Genomic DNA, 26,191 nt, shown 5'->3' on the forward strand with positions numbered 1-26,191 from the left:
TAGGTTCTTCTTGCTTGCAATACTTTATTTTCATGCATATTACGATATCTTCTGTTCATGATATAGACAAATCTCGTTCAAAAGTTTTTGAAAATGAATCTGTGCAAGAGCAGATTTTATCCATCATGGCTGAATTCAATGGAATACCATTTCTTAATAACTTGATATTTTGATACTTAACCAATATTACTTACACTAGATGATGCTTTTATATTATAGACATTTTACATTATGACCGCCCGCTTAGCTCAGTAGGTAAGAGCGTCGGTTTACGGATCGCGAGGTCGCGAGTTCGATCCTCGGGCGGGGCGCATGTTCTCCGTGAATATTTAATAAACGACATTGTGTCTGAAATCATTAGTCCTCCACTTCTGATTCATGTGGGGAAGTTGGCAGTTACTTGCGGAGAACAGGTTTGTACTGGTACAGAATCCAGGAACACTGGTTAGGTTAACTGCCCGCCGTTACATGACTGAAATACTGTTGAAAAACGGCGTTAAACCCAAAACAAACAAACTTTATGACCGAAACACGTCAGATTGAAGGAACTGACAGCCTCCGAACATTTTTAACGCCCCTCGTATAAGTAAAAAACAAAAGTTGAAAAAGGGCAAACGTTGGAAAGATGACCTATGTTGCTCCTTTAGGGACCAAATTCTGAAATATTTGCTAGATGAAATTTCTTTACTTAGGAGATATGTCTCATCCAGTTGTTTGATATGTCTCAAAGAGCCGCTCACGAATTGCCACCGTCTATAATAGTTTCTTGTTTATGATTAATTGTGTGGAATTTGATTGGTTTGTCGTCACCTCGAGGTCATTTGGACGCTCGTGAGACATATAGCATCATTTCCTAATGGAGGCATGGATCAGCATTGCCACGTTATATTACTGTAGTTTTGAAATATTACAGACACGGCAATAATAGGTAGAAAAAAATAAATGGAAATATCTCTGTCATTTTCATAAATGTTATTTCCGTAGGCATTCGATTTGATTATCTTCCTCGCGTCATGAAAAAAAAATGCAAAAAGTATTGTCTTTATGTAATTTGCTTAACTATGAATGATGAGAGACAAGGGACAAACGTTTTGCCGGAGGTGACATTCGAAATAAAGTAGGAATATGTGACATTTATAACTGCTTACATATAACCATTACTTTAGCATGAGCCGACTTAAACATTTCGTTGAGACGAAAAAGTTGTTGAGAAAATGCGTAGTAAAAGTAGATTTCTGTAGCCTCTTGGTGTCAAGTGATTTTGCTAGACCAAGATCAGCCTGTACATCCGGGCTGATCATGGTCTGCACTGCTCGCTATTTAGCTAGTAAATTTTCAGTGAACACCTCTTTGAATAATAAGTGGAACTGCCCAAATTGAATGATGGGCCAGACCATTTTAGAAATTTAGCAGGTTTAAGATTAAAATGGAAAAGAAAAGCTAATGGCTATGCGTACGTCTAAAATTAAAGTCATTCTAAGAAAAATGGCCCAATAAGTGCAGGCAAAATTCCGTACTCTGCTCTGTATTTTGCCATAAACGATGGCTCATAGATCTTCTAAATTGTTACTTTACCACACACTTTTAACCAGAACTTGTAGGTAGCATCTTATTATAGACGCAATGTTTGCTGTCATTCTAATATATTGAAACAATTGTATATATAATATAATAATATATAAGGAAGGACATGCAATGCGTTCATTTGTATTTTCGTGTTGACAAACATACGGAACTGGTGCATTTTACGTGGTTGTTTCGATTTAAAAAAAATCTTTTAGGATAATTAAAAAAACCCTGACAATTGCGCATGTAACGAGGAAACATATTACCTTTCGTTCTGATCAGAAATTTACACTGTTTCCCAACATATAAATGAAAAAACCTGGCTGTTAGTAATATAATATTATTGCATGTCTGGCGTCGCGGGTGTGAAATAAAGCCATTACATAAAAATGATAATACACTATAGTGTGTAATAAAGCTTTGACGTCGACGTCGTTTATAGTATAGGTGACGTTGGTCAAATTGACTTCTTTATAATAGTAAAGAAAATAGAATGTTTGATGTTTTGGTTTGAAAAATTAGCACGTGATAAAAAAGAAAATATTCCATTTATGACTTTCCACATTGAATTTATTAAACTCGTTGAATAAAATTGATAAAATGCTCGACAGAGCCTCCCTTTTTATTATTTTATTCAATTTAAACTCAATATGAAAAGATACTCATGTAATATCTTCTATGTAAAATATTACAAAAAAATATTTATCCAATAATTGGGTTCAAAATTTATGCTCTGATTTTTTTAAACAAGGTTTTTAGACCGCAATATTTTGAATGTAATTTATTAAACACTATTTTAGTACACAGGTTTCACTATAGCGTATTAAATTATTTGTTTCAATGAAAGGCGGCGAGTTGGTATCTGTACTATTTTCACGTGTGGTTGCTCTCTTTGTTTTTGTTGGAAGAGTGAAATTAGATACAATTGTAAATTCATATTTGTCCGACCCCTGCATTCATACAAGTTTGAAAGTTTGACCCAGTATAAAGCGTTTTATTTTGATTGAAGGGTGGTGTTCAATATTAGAAACTGGATAATGTGTTTGAATGAAATTTAACAATCTGAACTCACGAATGGAACCATTCAAAAAGTACGTTCTTTATAAACTTTAAAAATGCACTTAGTTATTTGATAGACTAAGTTTTCATTTTGATTTGTGACATAAGTTTCAAAGTAACTAAAGTGTAAATATTAGGATATTTGTTGATATAAATTATATTAACAAGATTAAATACAAATATAACAAAATGGCGGCGCGTATTAAGTTGTCCTCACGCACAGAACAACGCTTGACGACTATACAACCCCCGGACAGAGGGGCGGATTCTACCGCCAAATTCTTGGCCAAATGGCCGACACGCTGTTTGGATCATGAAGAAGTTGTCTCCCGTTATTGCCTGGACCACGATCAGCTGTTGTGTGATGTCTGCTCTATGACCATCCATAATCGATGTAACTCCGTGTTAAGTTTAGATGAGGCATCTAAAGGTATCATTTTTGTCTTTCTATCTATGGTCCCTGTCCGTCCGTTTGTCTGTCTGTGGCTTCCGTCCGTTTGTATGTGGCTTTCGTCCGTTTGTTTGTCTTTAGCTTCCGTCCGTTTGTCTGCATGTGGTTTCTGTCAACCTGTCTGTATGTAGTGTCTGTCAGTTTGTATATATACTGTTTTTGTCCATTTGTCTAACTATGGTTTCTGTGCGTTTGGTTGTCTGTGTTTTCTATCTATCTATCTGTCTGTAGTTTCCGTCTGTTTATCTGTCTGTGGTTTCCGTCTCTTTATCTGTCTGAGGTTTATGTTTGTTTGTCTGTGTGTATAGTTTCTGTCTGTTCATCTGTCTGTGATTTCTGTCTGTTTGTCTGTCTGTTGTTTCTGTCTGTTTATCTGTCTGTGGTTTCTGTCTGTTTGTCTGTCTATGGTTTCTGTATGTTTATCTGTTTCTGTGTTTATATGCGCTTTTGCAGATACATACGACTGCTTATTAGTCTGTATCTTTCATGACATTAAATGTACCATCAATTTGTCTACATTTTGCTCCTTTTATTATAGACATTTTGTTAGAGTAAGCAGATTATTGGTACTTTTGTACTGAACGCTTTCAGGCTCGTTATAAATCTTCGGCATTGTGATATGACCATTTCAGAACAGGTTCCATGTCTCTGGCGTACAGACTACAAACTTATGCCCCATTTTTTCTTTCAATGTAGAAAATTTCGGCAAAAACATGTGTATATTAACTAATATTTTGTGAAGGAATTCAGAGAGTCGATCGCGCTGTCATTAGGCAGCTCTTGTTGTGTACCTGGTTATTAGATAGGGAGCCCTTTTAATCTAGGGACTAAATTCTTTTCCCAAAAGATTTTAGAATTTTAGTCTAACTGATTTGATATTGCTGAATAATGTAAATATCAAATTTTAAAATGTCTCTAAAAATTCAAAAGTGAATTATCTTGTATTGTGTTCTTTTATAATGAATTATGTACAGATGTATATCTGATTGTGACATGAATTGTCTAGTAAACCGTCAATTCTAATCATTTTGGCATTTATCAACGTTATTTATTCATTCATTCATTCATTCATTTACACATTTATGTATTCACATCTTAAAAATAAACTGGTTTTTAGCTTAAGGTAAAATGCGCCCTAATTTTTCTTGCCGAATTTCGTCCTAAAAGTTATGCTGTATAAAAAAAAAAAAAAACAGGATATATGCGATAGAGTTCCGATTTTATTTTGTCGCCATATTGTTTTAATTTTCTGCTATTTTGTCATAAACATGTTCCTTGGCGTCACTTTTCGTACATCGCCCAGTTCCTAGTGCTCTCGGCATTTTTCCTTTCCTGCGCTCTGAATGTCATATAAATGAAAAATACAAAATAATTGTCACTTTGCATGCAGAAAATACGACTTAATGGTACAAAATTCAGCGGAATTAGATTGTCGCTTAAGATGCCAGAGACGAGATTGTAACGTCAGAACGGGAAAAAAATCACATAACGTTTTGCTACAAATTTTGCCTTAAAATACAATTTGTAAAAGTCGGCTCGAGAAAAAAAAACGTACAACTTCTAGTTTTCGCAATATTATATAACTATACGCTTACAGGAAGTCTGTTAATATAGACATTACTCTAAATTTATCTTTTTAACTCCATTCTATTCAATATCAAGTGGTGAACGGTGTTTTCTTTAAAATGTATCAGCATGTGTTTCATGGAATAGTTATAGGCATTGTTATTCAACAGTCGGCCAATAACTGTATACCACAGGGGAAGTAATGATAAATGCTATTTAAATTTAACTGTCATAGTATGTCATAAAATATATATACGTATATATTTGTTTCTCAGGGATCCGTGGCGGTAGAGAATGCACTCTAATTGAGGCGGGGATAAAAAAGTTGATTAACAAGTACGAAAAGATGCACAAAGAACAGTCTAACATCCTAACTAACCTAGCAGAACAAGAAAAAGAATTCATACGCGCTGTGAAAAGCTTCAGAAGTGATCTGAACGCCATGTTAGATCGTCTCGAAAACGCCGTGATGGCAAAGAAAGACAACTACACAACAAGAAGACGAGATGTTGTTAGAGGTAAAAACTCCCTTCTCTTACTTTGATAAATACATTCATTTTTAAACATGCCCATAATATAAATATTTGCTCCTTCAAATCAAAAAGTATGGCGGCTGATTTCTACCATTTTAATGTGGCGTGTTGCCGCTTTTCAATTTATTTATTTTGATGGATTTAACGTCGCACCGACACAATTGGCGACTTTCCAGCTTTGATGGTGGATGAAGACCCTAGATGCCCCTCCGTGCATTATTTAATCACAGGCAGGCACCTGGGTAGAATCACTGACCTTCCGTTAGCCAGCTGGATGACTTCCTCACATAATGAATTCAACGCCCCGAGTTAGGCTCGACCATACATCGATGAGGAGCCTGATTTGAAGTCCGTGACCTTAACCACTCGGCAACGGAGGCGCCTTGGCGCTTTTGAAGGGTGCTAACATGCCAACTCGGCAGAATGGCAAAGTAGCGCAGCAATACGCCAAATACCTTATCTTTCTGGCGTGCCGGTCTGCTGGCGTGTTAGCGAGTTTGAAGGGCGCCAGTATGCAAACACGCTTCAAGTAAAATGGCCACTTTTGCGCGCCCATACGAAAATAAAAAAAAAAGATATATGATTTAACTCATATCATAGGTGATGTTATAATTGTCTTCGCATTTTGATAAGCTCTGTCTCATTTCCGACATCAACGTCTGTTACCCATGATCGTAAATTTAGAATTTGAAAAAAAAGTTTAAAAGTTTTATACATGTAAATTTTATAATTACAGAGCACAAACAGTTGTGTAAGACAGCAATGACAACGCTGGATAACTACAGCAAAGATCTTGACCGTACTTATCTCGGACCAGACGAAGAAAATTTATTTGTTGCCTTGAAGAAGTCCAAACTGGTCATAAACAAATATGAAGAGCAACTCAAAACCATAGCCGCAGCACCGAAGAAGGTATTCTTATCTTTCGTGCCAAATAACACCATCGCAAAATTCTTCCTATCTTTGAAAGACTTTGGAGAAATGAAGGCTGACCAGTCTGCGAAAGAACTAGTTCCGGTTGCCGAATCGAAGCCAACGGAACGTAGAGCAAGCGTCGCAAGTTTACAATCGAGCGAAAGAAGTACAGGCGACCGATCAGAAAGGGGGAGAACTCGACTTAGCCTGCCAAATATAGAATCATCTATACAAGAAATAGATAGCAATCCAAAAATCAAAACTAGGAAACCGATTCATGTTGGTAAGATATTTTTGACATTTAAGCGGCAGTTTTATTCGCAAGTTGTTTTTACACACTATTTATTAAACTGGAAACATCGGATTTGAAACAACTGGACTTTATAGCTAAGTGGTCTCCGCTTACAGGCTGCCTTAGTATAGAGGTAGCTATAAAAACAAATATATTCAATTTTCCAATTGGTAAAGTATATGGACTGAATTGTAATAGCAGGTAAGCCCGATCGGTGTAGTGTCACATTATTAATGGCAATACCATAAAAATAAAGACATTCATGTTTCGCCAAAGCCCAGCTTACGGTAATGTTAAATACTGTAGACAAGATTACACAAATGTAGAAGAATGCTATTTTGTACTTGCTTCGCACTGGTACATATTCTAAGGGGTTTGAAACCATTTAATGCTAAAATATTGACATACCAAACAACTAAACATGACCGCCTTTGACCTCTCAAGCCTCTAGGCCTTGACCTGGATTATTTGCTATAATCAATACAGGGGATTGATATAATAATAACCTTCTCTTTAACTTCCAGGAGAAGTGTCTGTACACTTAGATACCGACACAGAGACGCCATTTGTAACCGGATGTACATTTATGGCAGACGACAACGTTGTTCTTGTTGACGAAGCCAATAAAAACGTCAAGTTCTTTAACCCTGCCTTAAAACCAGTTTCGGTAATGAAACTGACGGCTCCACCACGTGACGTAACGCCTATCAAAATTCAGCAAATCGTTGTGACGATTCCTACGGAACGTAGTTTGCAATTTATTGAATTAGGAAAGACGCTGATCCTCAGAAAGAAAGTTCCGCTGGAAATAGAATGTTCTGGAATCACGTGCTACAATCACGAACTATACGTCACTTCCGGATTTTCAAGTGATCGTGAAATTCAAATCGTTTCATTGAATGGAGAGGTTAGGAAGAGAATAAGGCCAGGTATAGCAGATTTAAGATACCCTCTGTATATTGTTGTTGATCCTAGATTCCGGACAGTTTTTGTTTCAGATTATAACCATGGAGTTGTTGGCCTTGATGCTGTCACAGGGGAAGTAAAATTTAAATGCAAAGACACTGATGTACATGGTTATTATAAAGGAGTGACTGTTGGACATAAAGGATACATTTATGTATGTACATGGAATCTGCACGGGGTCAGTCGAGTCCATCTAGATGGGCGTGGCTTAGAAACAATCATCCCTATGCCAGGTAAAGAAGGGCGAAAACCACATTCTACAGCGTTTAGCAGAAAGTCTGAACGGTTGATTGTATCTCTATGCGGAGGGAAGAAAGGCTGTCTTTCAGTTTATAGATATCAATGAATATGAAATTATCATTATGGAAAAGAGGATCTACCTCAGAAAGTGTTTCCGTGTAAAAGATAATTTATACAAAAATAATGTACAGAATATAAATGGAACATCAATTCTTTTAATAAATAACAAATAAACCACACTATATTCACACACAAAGTTAGTTGTTACAATATAAAATAAATAATTAAATAATATATAGGAATTTTATTGTATGTGTGTCACTTAAACTTTGGAATTAGCTTAAATTTTCGCTACATCTCTCCGTCACTGTCGCATTTTGATTCTTCCGATAAACTATCTGTTCTTTCCTTAACGTCTTCGTTATGATCGACATCAATATCACTTTCATCTATATCTCTGTCATATTCGTAATCATCTTCATTATCATCTTCATAATCATAATCATCTGTATAGTCAGCGCCATTATTTTGTGTACCAACGTCATCATATTCTGTGTTTACGTCACTAGTTCCTGTGAATATAGTTTCGGAATGGTCGCCACCGTCTGACCATGTGTTTTTTCTTTCTCTTCGGCTTTTCAGTTTACTTAACATTCCGCAAGCTTTCTGTATGTCTATAAACTTCTTTTCTGCAGCTTCTTTTTCGGTTTTATTAGCTCTCGTAAAGCGGTCTGGATGCCATTTGCTCGAAATTTTACGACAATGTGAGTTTACCTGTTTCTGAGTTGGATATCGCTCAAAACCTAGGACCTGTAAACAAATATATGAAATATAGAATGAATATCAGTAAAAGCATTTCGTGATATAAAATGAAACTTCATGTCTTATAAGGTTCAAGGACAAATACCTCAATAGTTTATCTATATTTATTATTCTTTATTAGTTTATTTGTAATTAATCTCCAATTCGAAGCAATTTCTTTAAATCTTACTAGATTCTTTCGGCAAGTTTATAAATGCATGGCATTTAACGAAACCGTGTTTTTAAACAATTGTACATAATGTTCATTAGCTTGTCATTGAATAAAATTTAGTTTAAGATTAGACTTTTCCACAAACTATTTAGTCTCTGTAAATAACTTTATGCAATAAAGCAATACACCTGTTGAATAGCATATTCAAAATGTAAAAGCTGATCACCAAAAGTTAATAAATTTGCATTAAATTTTGTAAAAACATCTTCCTTGCGGTAAAACCATTCTTACAAACATTCCGCACTTTTTATATAAATTTTTGACAGAGTGTCAGTAAACTTACGCTAAATGCCCAAGCGTCCCTCTGGGGGTCGGACAATTCGGTGAGCCTGCTGAGTATCTGGTACTGGCACGTCTCCATACTGTACATTTTCAAACAGGGTATGAGGTCCTGTACGACCTCTCTCGCTTCGTCCCACGGCTGGGTCTTGGCGAAATTGTACACTGCTTCACGTAAATATATCTAAAGTGAAAATGTAATGTTAGAATAGAATCAGAGGATTTCAAAGGTATTTTCAAATCTTGCGCATTTTTCAAAATGAATCTAGTAATAATATTATACTTATATCTACGATGGTTTTATGATAACAGCTTTGTTTACAAAAATTTAAGAATCTCTCGTTATTTTAACATTCTTATTTGGAAAAAAAAACTTCTTACTGATTTGTACATGTATATCCAGATAAAACTATAAAGCAATGCTGACAAAAAATGTGACAATTGCAACTCAGCGATAACCTCTGCCTTTGACTCTGTTATACAAATGACGGCCTATATTTATAAAGTAGTAGATATTAAAGATTGTTTACCCTGGTTCCATTTAGTGTGTTAACTTGCATGTTGTGGTACATATTTGATGTCCATAGCCCACCATATAGCATAAGTCCCAGTCCGACGCATGCGCATGTTTTCAAATTACCAATGAAACCATTCGGTTTTTTCTTCGTGACCCATCGGGAATATTCGGAACTGACATACGAGGCTACGACAACACACAACAAAGTATATAAAGTTCTCCTATTGTACAGGACGAACGCCGTTGGAAATGTTGCTACAGCAGCTAAAAGGGGCTGTAATAAAGGGGCTTCTTGTGGTCCTATATTCGACGCTAGATGAACTCCTGAAAGAAAACATAAAAGGTGTTATAATTATGAATCAAGGTACATGTTGTAAAGCCGAAATGACAGCGTGTTATTTCCGTTCAATTACGTTTTCTCCGTATACGATTTCGGCAATTTCCGGCTATTGCCGAAGCCATTATTCATTGAAGGTACATTTACAACCGAAGAATGATTTGTTTGTTTGTTTGTTTGTTTTGTGTTTAACGCCGTGTTTCAACAGTATTTTAGTCATGTAACGGCGGGCAGTTAACCTAACCAGTATTCCAGGATTCTGTACCAGTACAAACCTGTTCTCCGCAAGTAACTGCCAACTTCCCCACATGAAATAGAGATGGAGGACTAATGATTTCAGACACAATGTCGTTTATCAAATAGTCACGGAGAACATACGTCCCGCCCAAGGATCGAACTCGCGACCCCGAGATCCGTAGACCAACGCTCTTACCTACTTAGCTAAGCGGGCGGGCTGCCGAAGAATGAAGAGGTAGCAGACGATACTACGAAATCACACGAAAATTGCCAAATCCAGTACCGGTCCACCACCTTAATTTTGTTGTTATTGAGAAAACATTAAATTGTCGAAAAGTCATTATTCTGGGTTGATTAATGCCAAAACGGATTATGCAATCAAAATATGATACCTATTTTCCAAAATGTATTTATTTGTCTTTTTTTACAAATGTATTTATGATTTATTCTTTATTATAACTGAAGTACGGACAGTTTGAAGTATAAAACAAAAGAAATGTCGTGTACAGTGCAATGTTATGAATGGTAAGTCTCTAAAAACGTGGTAAAATAAGATGCCAACTTTTTGATGTGTGAATACAGGTTATGAACTAGAATATACCATGTAATGATATTTATTTTCAAATAAATAATGGCACAGGTCATCTGTTATTGTTATTGTCATTTTGAGCCGTTAGAGAACTACCATAAATTGGAAACATATATGATATAACCACGATTAAAATGATATTAACTGTTCATGTAAATGTCTTTCTCTTAAGACAATGATCACTACAGTATACTTTCCTTTAAATATGATTGTTACTACTAAATAATATTGTTCACTGTAGGAAATCTGACAGACCATTCAAAAAAACTTTGTAACAGAAGCTAGCTTGATATTTTCAACCATTTCTATTTTCACGGGTTATGAAAATAAGACCTCCGTATTTTAGAGTAGTTTGATGTTAGGTAACAGACGTAATGACACTCGACAATTTCCGGAATATTACGTACTCCGTCTCTCCCGATGGAACCGTTGCTGAACGCGCACACAACTTTCCGTTGAAAGATGAAGAATGCCGAACTCCCATCCGGAGTATGAACACGTAAACTGCCGAGCGGCATTACTAGTCCCCTACCTTCAAAAAGTAGAAGATTTCTTTATACATGAGCTGCATATCTGAAGTTAATTGATGATCTGTTAAAAGAAGAAGAATCTTTGAATTCTGCTTACCAACAGATGCTCCAACGGCTGCAAGGATATGTGAAAGGTACGGTCCGTACCATGTCTCTACCGTGTAGTACTCTGGTACGGCATTTATCATCAGACCGCCAAGCTGATGGCCTGAAATATCATAATGATAGAACATTGAATATTTTATTAGAGATCCTGTATATTAACGTTGAATATGATCTAAGGGAGACAAATGCACAATGAACTAATAGTTGTGCAATAAGAAATAGCGGGTCTTTCTTTAAATTCTCGTCGTAGTTTTCTGTTCAACTACTATTCGGTCAGTTTACACTACGAAGTTATATAGTAAAACAAGGTGTCCACTTGAAAGTTATTTTTATCAAATGAAATACTTTATGTAACTTTAGGTATCCAATTTTTGTTTTTAAAGATGAAATCATACAGGTGATTTTTTAATGTAATGCTTCATTAAATTTATATATTGGACCATTTACCGGCAAAGGGTTAGTCACAGAGATCTCACTGACATAAAGCACCTAGCTCTTTCAAACATAAATTCGGGTACAGAAATTAATTAAATATACTGACGAGATATGAAAACGCAACAAAAATTATGCCTGGATATATTTTTCTACAAAAAGCATCACATTGACATGTTCAGCAAATACTCTTTACCCATTGTGTTCCAAATTTAATCACCACAAAAGACCGTAAAATTAACACATCGCGATGCGTTTGTGTTGAACATTTCAAGCTGATGCTTTTAGAAGTAAAATATATATTCAGGTACAGGTATATGTTTGTTGCGTTTTCATATCTCGTCAGTGTAGTTTATCATTACAGAAAATCCATTCCATGGTAAACAGAATTTCAATGATAGTATGAAGTTAAGCTGACTTCTCGAATTGACTTTTTGATCTAATTTCAACTTGTCTTATGCAGCCACATGCTGACTCATTAACACAAGTGTGGCTGTGTTTATTAGACAAGAGCTAGAGGTTTCAAACACGACATACCTATCATAAGCTGGCCTCCTAGCACGACTAGACTGAAGCCCGGCTTCGGTTTATGCGTTTTTATCACTTTCATTCGTTCTTTATAATCTTTGCCCTCGTTCGCTTCCTCGACATAGTCCTTCAGTTGTGTTACTTCCGCTGAAATACAATATAACCTATATTTTTACTTTGTGTAATACACTGATTTTATTAATTAAGGTTCGTTGTTCTATCTATTTGTTTTTAAATACCTACAGGTAAACATTAAACTTGTTCGAGCAACGCTTTGATTGGAACTTATTAAATAATTTTATTTCTATATTACAAAACAAACATAAAACAAAACAGTTCTGAAATGTTGTGTCGACTGTATTGATGTACCCACTACGGTCAAGATCATATTATCCGAAGACGTTAATATATGTGGCTTTTTCAAGAAGACTTTTTGTAAAAGAAATAAGTAAATAAGCCTCAGAATGAAAACATTAATATCCTGTCTGATAGCTGTATCCAGTGAACACCTTTAGTTGTAGGTGTGTTTTTTAGAAATAAAAGCACCCGATTTTTTACATTAGAGTCCCTGATTCAAAAAAAAAAATATTGCTTATGATAACTGCCTTAAGCGGACAAAAGCTATAACAAAAGTAATTTATATAACGCTGTGCGTTCAGGAGACAGCTCTTTTATATTTAAGTATATGTGTATTAAGCAAAATGATAAAGAGTTGTTTTCATTGCTCTACAGCTACCATAAGCTATACGGAATATAAAAAATGGTGGGTTTTATTTTATTATGTAAACCATACAAAATATGGATGTGTTGTTTATATACTTTGAAAATAATGGGTGATTTTTTTTAAATAAAAAAAAAACAAAACAGCGTTACTTTGAAATGAAATAAAAAAGCAATATTTAAACTTACAAAGCCATCCGATCACCATTCCACCCCAGGTGACAAACCAAATAAAACAATGTTGTGGCCGGTTCAGATATAAATGATGTAATCCAAATATTCCTCCGCAGAACCACAAAATATACGTAACTGTCAAATTTGCCATTTTTTTCTATTTTTTCTTTATTTTTTTCTAACGTTTAATTGCAAAAATATAAATTACAAAAAAAACTTAAACTTTAAAACTGTTAAATATACAAATCACATGTTCAGTATGTGTTTGATAGTTTTCATAAAACAAGGAAGCGACATATAAAATTTTGCAATGCCCTGGGGACTTTTTAAAACTTTTAGCACGCCGTCTGGTTTGATTTGTCAACAAATGACAGTTAAAATGGTTTATATTGTTTATTGAATATTTAATTTATAATATAGTTTTCCCGAATGCATACATTTTGTACATTTTATCAACCAGGCTATTATGAGTTTATAAGCGTTTTACCAAATAATTCTTTTAAAAAAATAATGAAAAAGGAAATTAACAAGAAGTTACGTTGGAAACACAGCAAGTGACAGCATGCAATTAATCACAATAATAGCTATGTTTTACCACAAAATAGTACTGGCGCTTTGATACTAGAACTGAAATAAGTACCGAGTTTTGGTACTGAGAGTACCGAGTTTTGATACTGAGTGCCAAAAAAAATGCGGCCGAATTTTGTTTGGTCACTATCTAAATTCGTTGGACACAAGCAATCTGACTGTGTACTGTCATTTCATTCTTTTCGGTATGGAAAACCAGACAAATGAACAATATGAAACTACATATATCACAAGATACTGACGTATATCGAGCACTATCTTCATAAAGTAGTGAACCCGTGATGATACTTGACAATGTACTTGCGTACTTTTCGAATTCTCCGGTCGTTACGTAGCTCAAACAAACACATGGTTTTTCGTACCAGTATCGCTTACGGCCAATACGGGGATTACGTATTTTACAGGAAATTAACAGTTACCATTACGGCGCCGTACCCAAGTCAATAATTGCTTCGCGCCTAACATTAAGAAAATAGTTCTAGGACTGATTAACGCGAAATCAGTTAAATGTTACTGTGTGGGTGTGGGGTGGTTATGGCGTGTTATTCGAATAAATAACCATTATAAAGTTGTACGTGTGTTCACTGTTATAAGAAGATAATATCGATATAATAATGTCTTCGAAAAATGCGCGAATCATAGGAAAAAACACAATTAATGAAATGTTTCCGTCTTTTATGATTCGTAAATTCCGCTTATCTCACTGGCCGGTAAATGGTCACACGGAAGTCGATAGAAGAGTTCAGCACGCATAGTTAATTTAGCTTTCTTGAAAACGGTGAACAAAACAATAATCAAACTCTATCTAAACACATAGTATTCATGCTATTGGCTTAATATGTTGCCCGAAGACAGCCGCAGCTTCTTGGACCAAATAAATAAATCAGATTAATTCAAAAAAAAAAAAAAAAACATATATATATATTTCATTTGAAAAGTACTAGAAGCTCTAGAAAAAATTAATTAGTAATTGATGATAATTGAATATTCAAGTTACTATGTTTAGTACTAGGATCCTATTCAGTAATTGTTCTATATTTTACTGTCTTTTCAGTCTTCTTTCGTTTTAAATCTATTTATGCTAAAGAAAAGAATGTAACTAAATAATATATACTTGTCATAGTACTATAAGGGAATATTTTCTCAAAAGTTTCCGCTGCTTTTCATTAGTGAAAAGTTTCGCTGCATTTACCTTAGGGATTTTTTTTAGATTCTTCCAGCTAGATTTGAATTTTTATTCATATTACTCGTACAGATCGTATTTGTTTAATAGAATTTGTTCAAATACAATTTGATTAAGATTTTTGCCACTCGACCTTGCGAGATTCCGTCCTTCGTGAAAACTAATCATGTATTGCTTAAAGTAAACATGTTTAATCCATTAGCCCTTTTTCTGTTTATCTAAAATGAACTTGTCCATCTTCGATTTGAACAGTATCATTAACTGTTAGAAGAGGTGCATACAAAAAAAATACTGGCTGAATAGCGAACAGTGCAGATCATGATCAGACTTCACTGGCCACAAAGAGAAATCAGTCGTGTCCAGCATGGTAAGGGACAATTGTATGACTTGGATTACACGTATGCCATTAGTACAAGAGCTACAGAGAAGTTAAAAGGTATGTGAAACAAACTAAATTAAAATAGGAATATATGAGCCGCGCCATGAGAAAACCAACACAGTGGGCTTGCGACCAGCATGGATCCAGACCAGCCTGCGCATCCGCGCAGTCTGGTCAGGATCCATGCTGTTCGCTAACAGTTTCTCTAATTCCAATAGGCTTTAAAAGCGAACAGCATGGATCCTGACCAGAATCCATGCTGGTCGCCAACCCACTATGTTGGTTTTCTCATGGCACGGCTCATATTATTACATATTTTTAGATAATGCAACGCAATAGTATCACAAATTATCTTTGCGTAAGAGTGTTTTGAGACGGCCCCTTGAAAAATCGACCTCCGTGTTAAGTTTTGAACAGGAAACTATTTGAAAATGATATTTAAATTATTGGTTTAAAAATGGTATCAAAATCTAATGATTAAATGAATGTCGTGCAGGTTTTAAACAAACCTTCTATTTGCAGATGTTATCGATATTTAAATAAGAAACGCGTATTGAAATCAAAGCTAGTCAATGAAATATGTTAGATATTTCTTTTATTATCACAAAGTGAAGCATTACAATACATATACATTTTTGTATTGTGGAGTATTCCAAACATTTTAAATCAGTTGTATTTATTGATCAGAATTAAAAGTAAAAGACGAACATGTAGTTTAACTTTTATATAAACAAATTATATCTACGAAATTTCAAAATGTTTTTTAATCTAATTGAATGAAATCGCACCAGGTTACGGAATTTTAAACCAGAGGATGGTAGTAAGTAAAGCTTGACACAAGAGCAATACATAATACTGTGTGTGGATTTTGAGCAAGAAATCATGGCATATACCTGTGAAATTTCAGGATTCTGCAAACATCAGTAATTGAACAAGGTACAGGAAAAATGGGAACGGGTAGCTCTCGTATGTCTGAGATTACAGATTCTAAAAAAGAGTCGGTAGGAAATAAACGCAACAACGACTCGCCTGTCTGCAGAAAGTCTGAAGAGTATTTTGAGTACAACTGTGACCCTTGCAGTACTGCAGGTGAGCACGCTGAGGCAAAAGGATTTTGTGTTGACTGTGATGAGTATCTCTGTGCTAACTGTTATAGAGCTCATAGTATTAGTAGAACGTCAATGTATCACGCTTTACTGGACAAAGACAATATGCCGAAGAATTCTGTCAAGACATGTGATCCGTGCAAAGCAACTCGTGACAATGTGGAGGCAGCGGGATATTGTTTACATTGTGGTGATTATTTATGTAGTAACTGTTTCAAGAGTCATTCTAGAAATAAAACTTCCAGCCAGCATGCCTTGCTTAACAAAGATAATTTGCCAAAACTCCGTGATACTGGCTATTTATCTTCCGTTGCATCGCCACGAGTTAGAGAAGAAAACTCTAGACACGAGGCATATACATTCCTGCGAGATATTGATGTCAAGGCTGTAGAGGACAGTAGAGACTGCTATATCACGGCTATAGCACTGGTGTCTAACACAGAACTTGTTCTTGGTGACTTTTTTAATCAGTCGTTAAAACTCGTAGACATTGAAAATGAAGTAGTAACAGGAACTTTGCGATTACATTCACCGCCCAGTGGGATAACAGCAATTTCAAAGAACCAGATTGCTGTTGTGTTAGGATTCGAAAATAAGATTAGGTTGATATCAACGTCTGGAGAACTGAAAGTTACCAAATCTTTTAAAACGAGTGCAAATTGTCTGGATATAGCATATGCCAACAACAGGTTATATGTTTCTTTTAAGCATCCAGTTAAGTTCCAGATATTTCAGTTGTCAGGAAAAGTATGTAAAACAATTAAGCCGTCGCGTGCAGTTCTAAAGCATTGCTCTTTCCCAAGATACTTTTCTGTAAGCCCCGACACAAGTTTGTTCTACGTTTCGGACTACTTTAATAAAAAAGGTAATGTGTTTAGATATGGATGGCAACATGATATCAATGTATGACTTTGAGTCCGATACTCTTTCTGATATAGCCATCTGCCCATCCGGATTTGTTTACCTGTGCAACAGTGACCGAGACGCCATATACAAATTGACGTCAGATCTCAATGACGTCACTGAGGCGGAGATGGCTTATTCAATCCGCAGGCAATGTGTTTTGACGCCTAAAGAGAACATCTCTTCGTCAGCAGTGGTTGTGATGATAACACTGCAACTTTATTAAAGTTTATCTTGGATGGCAGAGAAAACCAGGTCAACGGATACACATGGTTGCATGAAAGAAATTTGAATTGGTGTTGTAAATCTTTGCGGCAATGTTTATTGTAAATGTCAACAAAGCTTTGACATATGGCACTATTTTGCTCTTCCATATAAGTTTACGCTCGATATTTGGACATGAATATACCAAAGAAGACTTTATTTTGTTTCTAGAATTTGTTTAAAGAACCTGGAATCTGAGGCGTATATATATGCTCTTTTTCAGGTGCTATTAATTACAAACTGAAACTTACATTTTTCTATCTACTGCGAACTACATTATTATTATTATACATTCTAAAGACCGACAACCAAAGACTTCGTCGACGACGAATTTATTTATCATCCCATAACTAAAAAACAATTATGGTCTTGAATTTATTTATAGAGTTCCATTTTAAGGGCAGTCTATAGAAACACAGTTCTTAAGGTGAGTTGACATTGATATGTTTTGATTACTTAAACGCCCCAAACATGGGAATGTTTTATGCAAAATACTTTCTAATCAAATGTAAGTTGAATAGATGCATAGCTCAACAAGTTAGACAACTACAAACTTCAATTGAGTAAAGGAAAACGTAATGGTCTCCCTTAAAAGCTTTTATTGCGTTGTACTTGGGCCTTCGGAATTCTGTTACCTCCGCCCATCGTTTTATTGTCAAACCGTGATAGTAGGATAGTAAAATAACGATGTTAAGATGATATATAATACTAGCTTTCCATCACTATCCTACCACCACCATCCTACTATCACCCTGTCACCCTACCATCCTGTTATCGAGCCAAGCATGTCAATACTGAAATGAACAAAAAAGTTTTTTCTGTAAGAATCAACAAAGTTGCCTATATCAAAAAGCGCCAGGTTGGTCAAACATAAAAACAAGCAAAACATTCGTAAAACAGCAATATATTCATAATGTTACAGCAGATAGGTGTGGTGCTTAATAACATCAATTTTTTCGCAAAATTCACTAATACAGCAATTATTTATAACGTACTACTTGAACTGTTTTATATTGTGATGCATGCATATGAATGAAAATTGATTCTAATGTTTGGTTTAATTGATTTTATCTTCGGTAAATACTTTGTTTGATTAAAATCCAAAGGGAGCTGAATTTAAATATCATCGTTTTTTCAGAGTTTGACTAGGATTTCTTTAAAAGACGTTTTTGCTGCATTGCATAAGTAACTAAAGATCACCAATATAAACTTATGTCAGAATTACTTTAAAATTCTGATATAATTGTCCTGTAAACCACCTTTAAGTTTTTCCTGTCGGCACTGAATAAGCTGTAAATGGGCTTCCCAAAAATGTATCACACCTGATTTCTTACAGCCAATGAAACAAAAACGGTTCAGGAATAGAACAGTTATCTAATAATAAGGTTATGACCCGACAATTTTGAGACACACCTCAAGTTTGGTGTTCCCCTCTTTAAAAATTAGAATCTATGGTTTCCTCTTTGATTGTGTCTGACGGACTATGACTTGCAGTTCTAGAATCCCACTGTGACTGTGCCGTTCTAATATTTTTCTTCCGGCCTAGTAGTGTGACGATTAATAAATTCTGCACGTTTGGATCGAATATTTTTTCACAATGTAGAATTTGTTTACCAAACACTAAACGCATTGATATTTTACTACCTATAGGCAACTCGAAACTCGGCAGTTTTGACTTTGCAATAGGTGAGATTATAGCCAATGACGACCAAACACTTTAATATTTTGATATTTAACTACCGAAACTTGCAATTGGTAGCTAATCAGTGTCAAGATCTATCATAATTTCAGAAATTAAAAGAAATATATGTAGTTTAAAAAGAAAAAAAAGATTATCTAGTTGGTAGCCAGACTAGTAAGGAGTATACACAAACATTTTATTATATGTTAACTTTACATGACAAATCTTTATCAAGCTATGGTTGAAAAAGACAAAAAAAAAATAACTGAATGACAATAAATTTGGTTGGTCAAACTAATTTAGTTGTTGAAACAATTACAGGATAGCAGCTCTGAGTACCTACAAATATAATAATTAAATATTAACTAATCGTTACTAAGATATGGCTGAGGAAGGACAGACGGGCATTTCTTACACCAATACCTACATGTACTTCTTTATAAATGATGGGATATGTATGCTTGCAGATAAGCTGACATTGGTTTAAGCTTTAGCCTGCTGGCGGCAAGTGATTCTCCCTTTGCACATCCGTGCAGACTGTCTCCAGACCTCAACTGCCTTATCAGATTTTGAGTGCTTTGATTATCAAAAAACAAGTTTCAAGAGCCATAATTCCGAAGTGTCTGGGTCGATTTGGCTAGTTATCGAACTTCGCCGAAAACTTACTAGTATTGGCAAACAAATTTTGTTCAAGTTGGGTGAAGATCGGATGAGAAATGTTCGACTTAGAGTGCAAACAAACTTTGTGACAGACACACAGAAAATCAATATGTCTCCCACACCACTGTGTGTTGGGAGACATAAATATTCAATGAACATCCTTTCTACAGTAAATTAACAAAACAGTGTTTACAGATCTTCTTCCGAATAAAGCACAGGGCCCAGTCTGGAGCATCGACGCACTTGGATGTAGATATAGAAATCGATAAAATATTATTAAAAGAATTAACCCTTATCATGCTAAACACGACTGATTCTGCCTTTGCGACCAGTGTAGATCATGATCAGCTTGCACATCCTTGCAGTCGGATAATGAACTGCACTGTTCGCCATTCAGTCAGTATCTTTTTAGTAAGCACCCCTTTTAACAGTGTATGGTACAGTCTAAATTGAAAGATGGACAAGTTCATTATAGAATTTTCACATGGTAAGGATTCAAGTATGCGTATGTGTATAACTTCTTATTACCACTGATATACTTTCAAGACATCTACACTTTTGTTTTTCACCACTGCACTGCTGATATAGATTTGCTGTTTGGCAGCATTAAAACACATTGCACGTGGACGGAACAAACCATCTCTTCGTTGGAGAACCATGACGACTACTCTGAGATTTGATGTCAGTTTGTACACTGCATGCTTCTTTAAACTACAGAGATAGACTGATCCGGAAGGAGAGATGGTTATTTCCCGAGGGTATTCTAGCTCGACCTTGTAAATCATATTTCCATTCATATCGATACACAAAACTTTGTTGTTCTCCCAGTCCGACATATAGATAGAACTCTCATCAGGGCTTATTGCAATGTATCTTGGAGCATTACAATGTTTTAATACTTCAGAATCAGGGTTGATCGTCTTACGTACTGCACCTGTAAGCTGAATGACCTGAAATTTAACTGGAGCAAAAAATGAAGCATATATTTTGTTGTTGGTAAACTTGATATCTAAACAACCACCTTGTGTGTTTAATGTCTGTAGTTTAGATAGGGATGCACGAGCCGATATTATTTGTATCTTCTGTTCGTATGGCAATGCTACAGCTATCTGGTATGGTGATATAGCTGTGATTCCCATCGGATGTGTTTCTAATTTCAGACTGTCCTTGATAACATCGCGTTCGATATCAAGCAGTTTTAATGTTCTTTGTTCTTGATCAACCAGTACGAGGTCCGTGTTCGCAAGCAAAGCTATCCCTGTGATTGAACAGTTTGCCTCAACAGTTCTAACATCGATGTCCCGTATGAAGGAATATGTGTCTTCATATTTCATATTTTCAGCACGTTCTTTGCTAATATTCATTGCCGCTGCAGAAGTCGCAATATCTTTGTCAAACGATTTCGGCATGTTGTCTTTGCCTAACAACACATGCTGTCTCGAGGCTTTATTTCTGGAATGGCTCTTGAAACATGTACTACACAGATATTCTTGGCAGTCTTTACAATATCCTTCGGCTTCTTCTTCATCACCAGCAAGTTTACACGGATCACAGAATTTAACTGCCTCTTTAGGCATACTATCTTTGTCCAGTAAAGTATGGTGTCGAGAAGCTTTATTCCGGGGATGGTTTCTAAAACAATTATCACACAGATATTCCTCACAGTCGGTGCAAAATCCTTTGGCCCCGACATGGTCACCTGCGGTGCTGCAGGGGTCACAGCTATACTGAAAACATTCTTCTGAACTCGTGTAGACTGAAGACTTCTTACCGGCCTTAAACTGATCTCCCGAAGGGTAACTACGAAACTCAACAAATTCTTCCGAACTATTATACACTGATCTGTCATTATTGCTTTTATGTCTTACAGATTCTTCTGCTGAACTATTGTACACAGACATCCCGGAACTACTTTTTCCCTTTCCACTCAAATAACCTTTTCTGGTTCCTTTATCAAAATTCTGTTGTTTTCTACCATCTACACAGTCCGACATGTTTGCTGTTTTTATAATACACTACAAATATAGTTCGTTTACTTACTACTCATCCAACAATATGGAGTTTTAGTCCAATATTCTATAGATATAGTCCAATTTTCTTTATATATGCAAAAAGTAAGTCTCTTTATCAATTTAATTGATTGTGTCCTACTTGCTCACACTTTGTTTTTAAAATCTATACAAATCTCTAAATACGCTTCTTAAACGCCCTTTCACTTCAAGGTTTTCTACCTCTATACTACATTTAATCAATATTACCCGTATGTATACAATGTTGCATGTTATTGTCCGCTGACCTTTAAGACCATTCTATTAAATTCAATATTAAGCTTGCGGTTAACTTCAATAAAGGTCTTAAGAATGTCTATATATAACAATATAAAAGAGAAAAGACTGTTTACAAAATTAATGCAAAAATATAAATATTGTAATACTCGATGCAACAAACCATGACGGAACTCATGAAATATTAAACCTGTCATTAGCGATATGTCAATATTTTCAACAAGCTCTTATTTCTATTTTTAGATAATGACGATTAAAGGAAATCAATGATGGGCACAATTCAAAGTAAATATGGCACAAATTTTAAACCTATTGTACCAACATGTGCATGTATGGTATTATCCAAAGAACACACGATACAGTTTATAAAGGGAGGACAGTATACATCATCCGCTTTATTTCAAGGATCTTCGTGCACTTTTTGGTGTTAGTTAGCGATAGTTAATCGCTTTCGGAGCTAGAACTAGACTGGCTCCCGTCCCTATGTTTGTTCTTATTTACATATATATGTTTATTCCTTAAGAGGGAAGTAACTACAGCAGGTTCTTTCTTCATTGACATTTTTTATTGCCCCTGGCTGCGAACATAGGGACTGGTGAAAGTTTACATACAGTGTCTCACAAATTTGTGAGACAAATTCCCATTAATTTCTTTTAGTGATAATCAGCTGCTATCACTGTGACATGTTATCTAAGGGTTTCATGTGCTAGCCACCATTTAATGAGCTTAAGCTAATTTAGTGATTTATGGCATGCCCTCAGTTTGTAATGGCTTATCAGGCAACAGGAATGTGCTTTCATACAAAATGGATGCATATTTAACAGAGGATATTGTTCAGCCATCAGATAAAATGTGCTATTTTAGAGGCTTAAGATTTTCTTATTTTGCTTGCAGTATTATATAAAAACAAGTTAAAGCATACCAAAAGTTCCTTCTAGGGCACATCTATATAAATATAAAATGACCATCTTGTAAAATTTTGGTTGCAATGTCTGTTTTATACTGCCAAAAATATCAGGTATTTACGCTAGTTATTTAGCCTAACATAAATTGTTAAATCCAACAACAAATTACAACAAATTAAATCTGTTACCTCTTTCAATAGAGTAAACACGGCAATAAGACATTGACCTGGTCAATCTGTTATGATTCGATGCACATAATAGCACGTTTTCAGATTACAGGTAAAACTACATCACATTCAATGCGATCATCCCTATTATTAGTAACAAACATGCATGGCTCAGAGATTTCGGACAGTATATTTCTAAAACATACTTACAAACCCTTTTAGATTTTCATCGTAATAAGTAGTAAAAAAAACAGCAAATTCTCATGTGTTTCCATAACATACAGTTTGATCAAGACCAGATGGTGCGTAGAGTAGTAAGGACGATCAAAACTGCACGTAGAGTATATAGGAAGATCAAGACCGAACGGTGCGTAGAGTATAGAACGGTAAAGACCAAAATGTGCGTAGAGTATAAGAAGACGGAGACCAAAAAGTGCGTAGAGTATAGAAGGTACGGAGAGTATATATCACGATCAAGACCAAAAGGTGCTTAGAGTATAGGACGATCAAGACCAAAAGATGCGTAGTGTATAAAGATGTGTAGAGTATATATGACGATCCAAACCAAAAGGTGTGTAGAGTGTAGGACGGTCAATCCCAAAAGGTGCGTAGAATATAGGACAATCAAGACCAAAATATGCTTAGAGTATATGACGATCAGAGCCAAAGGATGCATACAGTATATAGGACGGTCAAGACTGAATCTTTGCAAAATTGGTAAGATATTAATACAGGCTTCATAGAATTCAAAAGATAAAAGAATGTGCCCAGATGCGATATCAATGTCTCCGTGTAATTTTGACAGGTTTTTTTTGGAAAGGAATTCCTGCTAAAGTTGTAACTTTGTTTGTCCAGCTGTACCATTTCTGTTGGAAACTTCTCCTACGATTTTAATCAGATGTATTTCGCGTTTGATAGAAATAATCAGTATTATGTCTATTTGTAATTATTGTCAGAAGATTTTAGGGACTTGAACAATGTATTATTTTAGATATATTTTGTTCCATATTTATTGGAGCATGCACTATTGAGTAAAGAGATGAAGTTTCAGCCGAGTTGGTTTTAGCGTTCATGTTCCATATCTTACATCTCAGACTTGATTGGTTATTGGAGGATGTAGAAGTCGTGCATTACTTTAGAATATTTCAGCTTCATATACTAGTATAAGTCTTCATGTACTTTTTTCAGACGGTTGGGATATGTATACATTGGTGATAAAAACAAGCGTTTGATATGCTTCTTTTTTTACTTCATATAAAACCAGGCAATGAACATCAAATTAAAAAGTAACTATGGCTTTGTATGCGAGTGTGTTTGTTGGAAGTGTGAACGTCTACGTGCTGTGGGTTTCGTTTTGGGGAGGCTGCGTTTCTGGAACGTGGCATTCCCTGTTTGATATTTATATTTGTATTTGTTTTAAGAAATACCAAAGATCCAATGTTTCTGGTGTAACAACATGTCTGTTTTATTTAAATCTTCAAACTGGTAAAATAAGCAAACAAAAACGGTTAAGTCATGACGATGATGATGATGATGATGATGATGATGATTGTGATGAAGAATACTATTATCGCTGTTATTATTACAACGTGTGCCTCGGTTTGTCAAACAGATATGTCTTTATGTCAAAATGATGATTGAAATAAATAAGACACTCTTAAGACAAGTTCACGCCACACTGTTTTATATCCGAATAATTTGATATAATAAGACATTACCTGGACAAGTTCACATCACACATCGACAAAGTAACGTAAGCATTTCATATAAAACACGTCTCATAGACAAGATCACATTATTTGTTGAAAAAAAAAATGTTTTTTGCAGAATAGGTCACCTTATGGAAAGCTCAAAATGAATGGCCGGACGTATGACAGCTGGTGCGTTCCATATATACTTTCCAGCTGGAAAAGTTATGACTATGCATGCTTACACATGGTTTATTCATTCTAAGTTATTTTGTTATCACTGTATGGCGGGATAAATGTTAAAGGTTATTTCATGCATTTAGAATGAGAATGATAATCATAATGATAAAATAACTAATATTGTCATTATGATAATAATGATAACAACAACGATGATGTTGATGATGATGATGAGAAGAAGAGGAAGAAGAAAAAAGGTCGTGATGATGATGATAACGATGAATATGATACTCTAGATATTAAAGTGACTGTGAGCAAATAACGGAAAGAAATGGACAATTTCAAAATGAGAAACACAAAATAGAACAGATATCTCCTCTAAACAGTTGTTTCTTTTTAATTCCACCGATATACTCTTATACAATTGGCAAACATGGGTTTCTTACATCCACTGCTGATGTAGAGATGTCGTCGGACATTGTTGAAACACATTGCTCTTGGACCATTCAACCCGTCTTCATCTAATATAGTGGTGATGTCTCTTAGATCTGACGTCATCTTGCAAATAATGTGTTTCTCCATGTGACAGAGATACACTGATTTGAACGGAGATATAGCAATATCTTGAGGCAACGCCAGCTCACCTTTATATACAGATATCATTCTTCCCGTCATATCTATACGTATAACATTCGTTGTTTTCCAGTCCGATATGTATATAGAATTCTCGTCTAGACTTATTGCAATGTACCGTGGCTTTGTGAAAAGTTTTAGTACTTCAGAATCGGGCTGGATTGTTTTATATACTTTCCCCATTAGTTGAAGTATCTGAAATTTTACAGGTTTACAATAAGAAACGTATAATTTTCTGTTGACATGCTTGATATCCATGTCGAAACCATCTGTTTTCAAAGTTCGTATTATTGATAAAGATGATGAAGTAGTAGAAATAATACGTATTTCACTTCTTCTTCCCTAGGCAACAGCTATCTGGTGTTGTGAAATCGGTGTGATTCCACATGGATGTGATGAAAATTTTAAATCATCCTTGACAACGTCATTCTCAATATCAATGAACTTCAATGCTTTATTGTCTGCATCAACCAGAACAAGTTCAGTGTCCGACATCGGTA

General features: G+C 35.3%; 2 protein-coding genes across 2 annotated transcripts; one reads left to right on the forward strand and one right to left on the reverse strand.

Annotated features, from left to right (window-relative positions):
• The first annotated feature begins 2,427 nt into the window (after window positions 1-2,427).
• Window positions 2,428-7,938, forward strand: LOC123538992 (uncharacterized). The gene is made up of 4 exons (XM_045323436.2): window positions 2,428-3,055; window positions 4,918-5,160; window positions 5,912-6,373; window positions 6,907-7,938. The coding sequence occupies exons 1-4, from the start codon at window positions 2,815-2,817 to the stop codon at window positions 7,692-7,694; spliced, it is 1,734 nt and encodes a 577-aa protein (XP_045179371.2). The 5' UTR covers window positions 2,428-2,814; the 3' UTR covers window positions 7,695-7,938.
• LOC123538993 (dnaJ homolog subfamily C member 22-like) lies at window positions 7,784-13,242 on the reverse strand. Its single transcript, XM_045323437.2, has 6 exons — window positions 13,085-13,242; window positions 12,185-12,322; window positions 11,208-11,318; window positions 9,431-9,741; window positions 8,905-9,084; window positions 7,784-8,398 (listed from the first exon to the last, which is right to left on the reverse strand). Exons 1-6 carry the CDS (start codon window positions 13,218-13,220, stop codon window positions 7,940-7,942), a joined length of 1,335 nt encoding a protein of 444 aa, XP_045179372.2. The 5' UTR covers window positions 13,221-13,242; the 3' UTR covers window positions 7,784-7,939.
• Between the last annotated feature and the right edge of the window lie 12,949 nt (window positions 13,243-26,191).

Source organism: Mercenaria mercenaria, chromosome 18, assembly GCF_021730395.1.
Source record: "Mercenaria mercenaria strain notata chromosome 18, MADL_Memer_1, whole genome shotgun sequence".
Lineage (NCBI taxonomy): Eukaryota > Metazoa > Mollusca > Bivalvia > Venerida > Veneridae > Mercenaria > Mercenaria mercenaria.

Coding starts and splice junctions, on each gene's coding strand:
- LOC123538992 (XM_045323436.2), top strand. CDS start 2,815: ATGGCGGCGCGTATTAAGTTGTCCTCACGCACAGAACAACGCTTGACG. Junction 3,056..4,917: donor TTTAGATGAGGCATCTAAAG/GTATCATTTTTG, acceptor TTTGTTTCTCAG/GGATCCGTGGCGGTAGAGAA. Junction 6,374..6,906: donor TAGGAAACCGATTCATGTTG/GTAAGATATTTT, acceptor TTTAACTTCCAG/GAGAAGTGTCTGTACACTTA.
- LOC123538993 (XM_045323437.2), bottom strand. CDS start 13,220: ATGGCAAATTTGACAGTTACGTATATTTTGTGGTTCTGCGGAGGAATA. Junction 9,085..9,430: donor ACACACTAAATGGAACCAGG/GTAAACAATCTT, acceptor TTTTCACTTTAG/ATATATTTACGTGAAGCAGT. Junction 8,399..8,904: donor GGGACGCTTGGGCATTTAGC/GTAAGTTTACTG, acceptor ATTTGTTTACAG/GTCCTAGGTTTTGAGCGATA.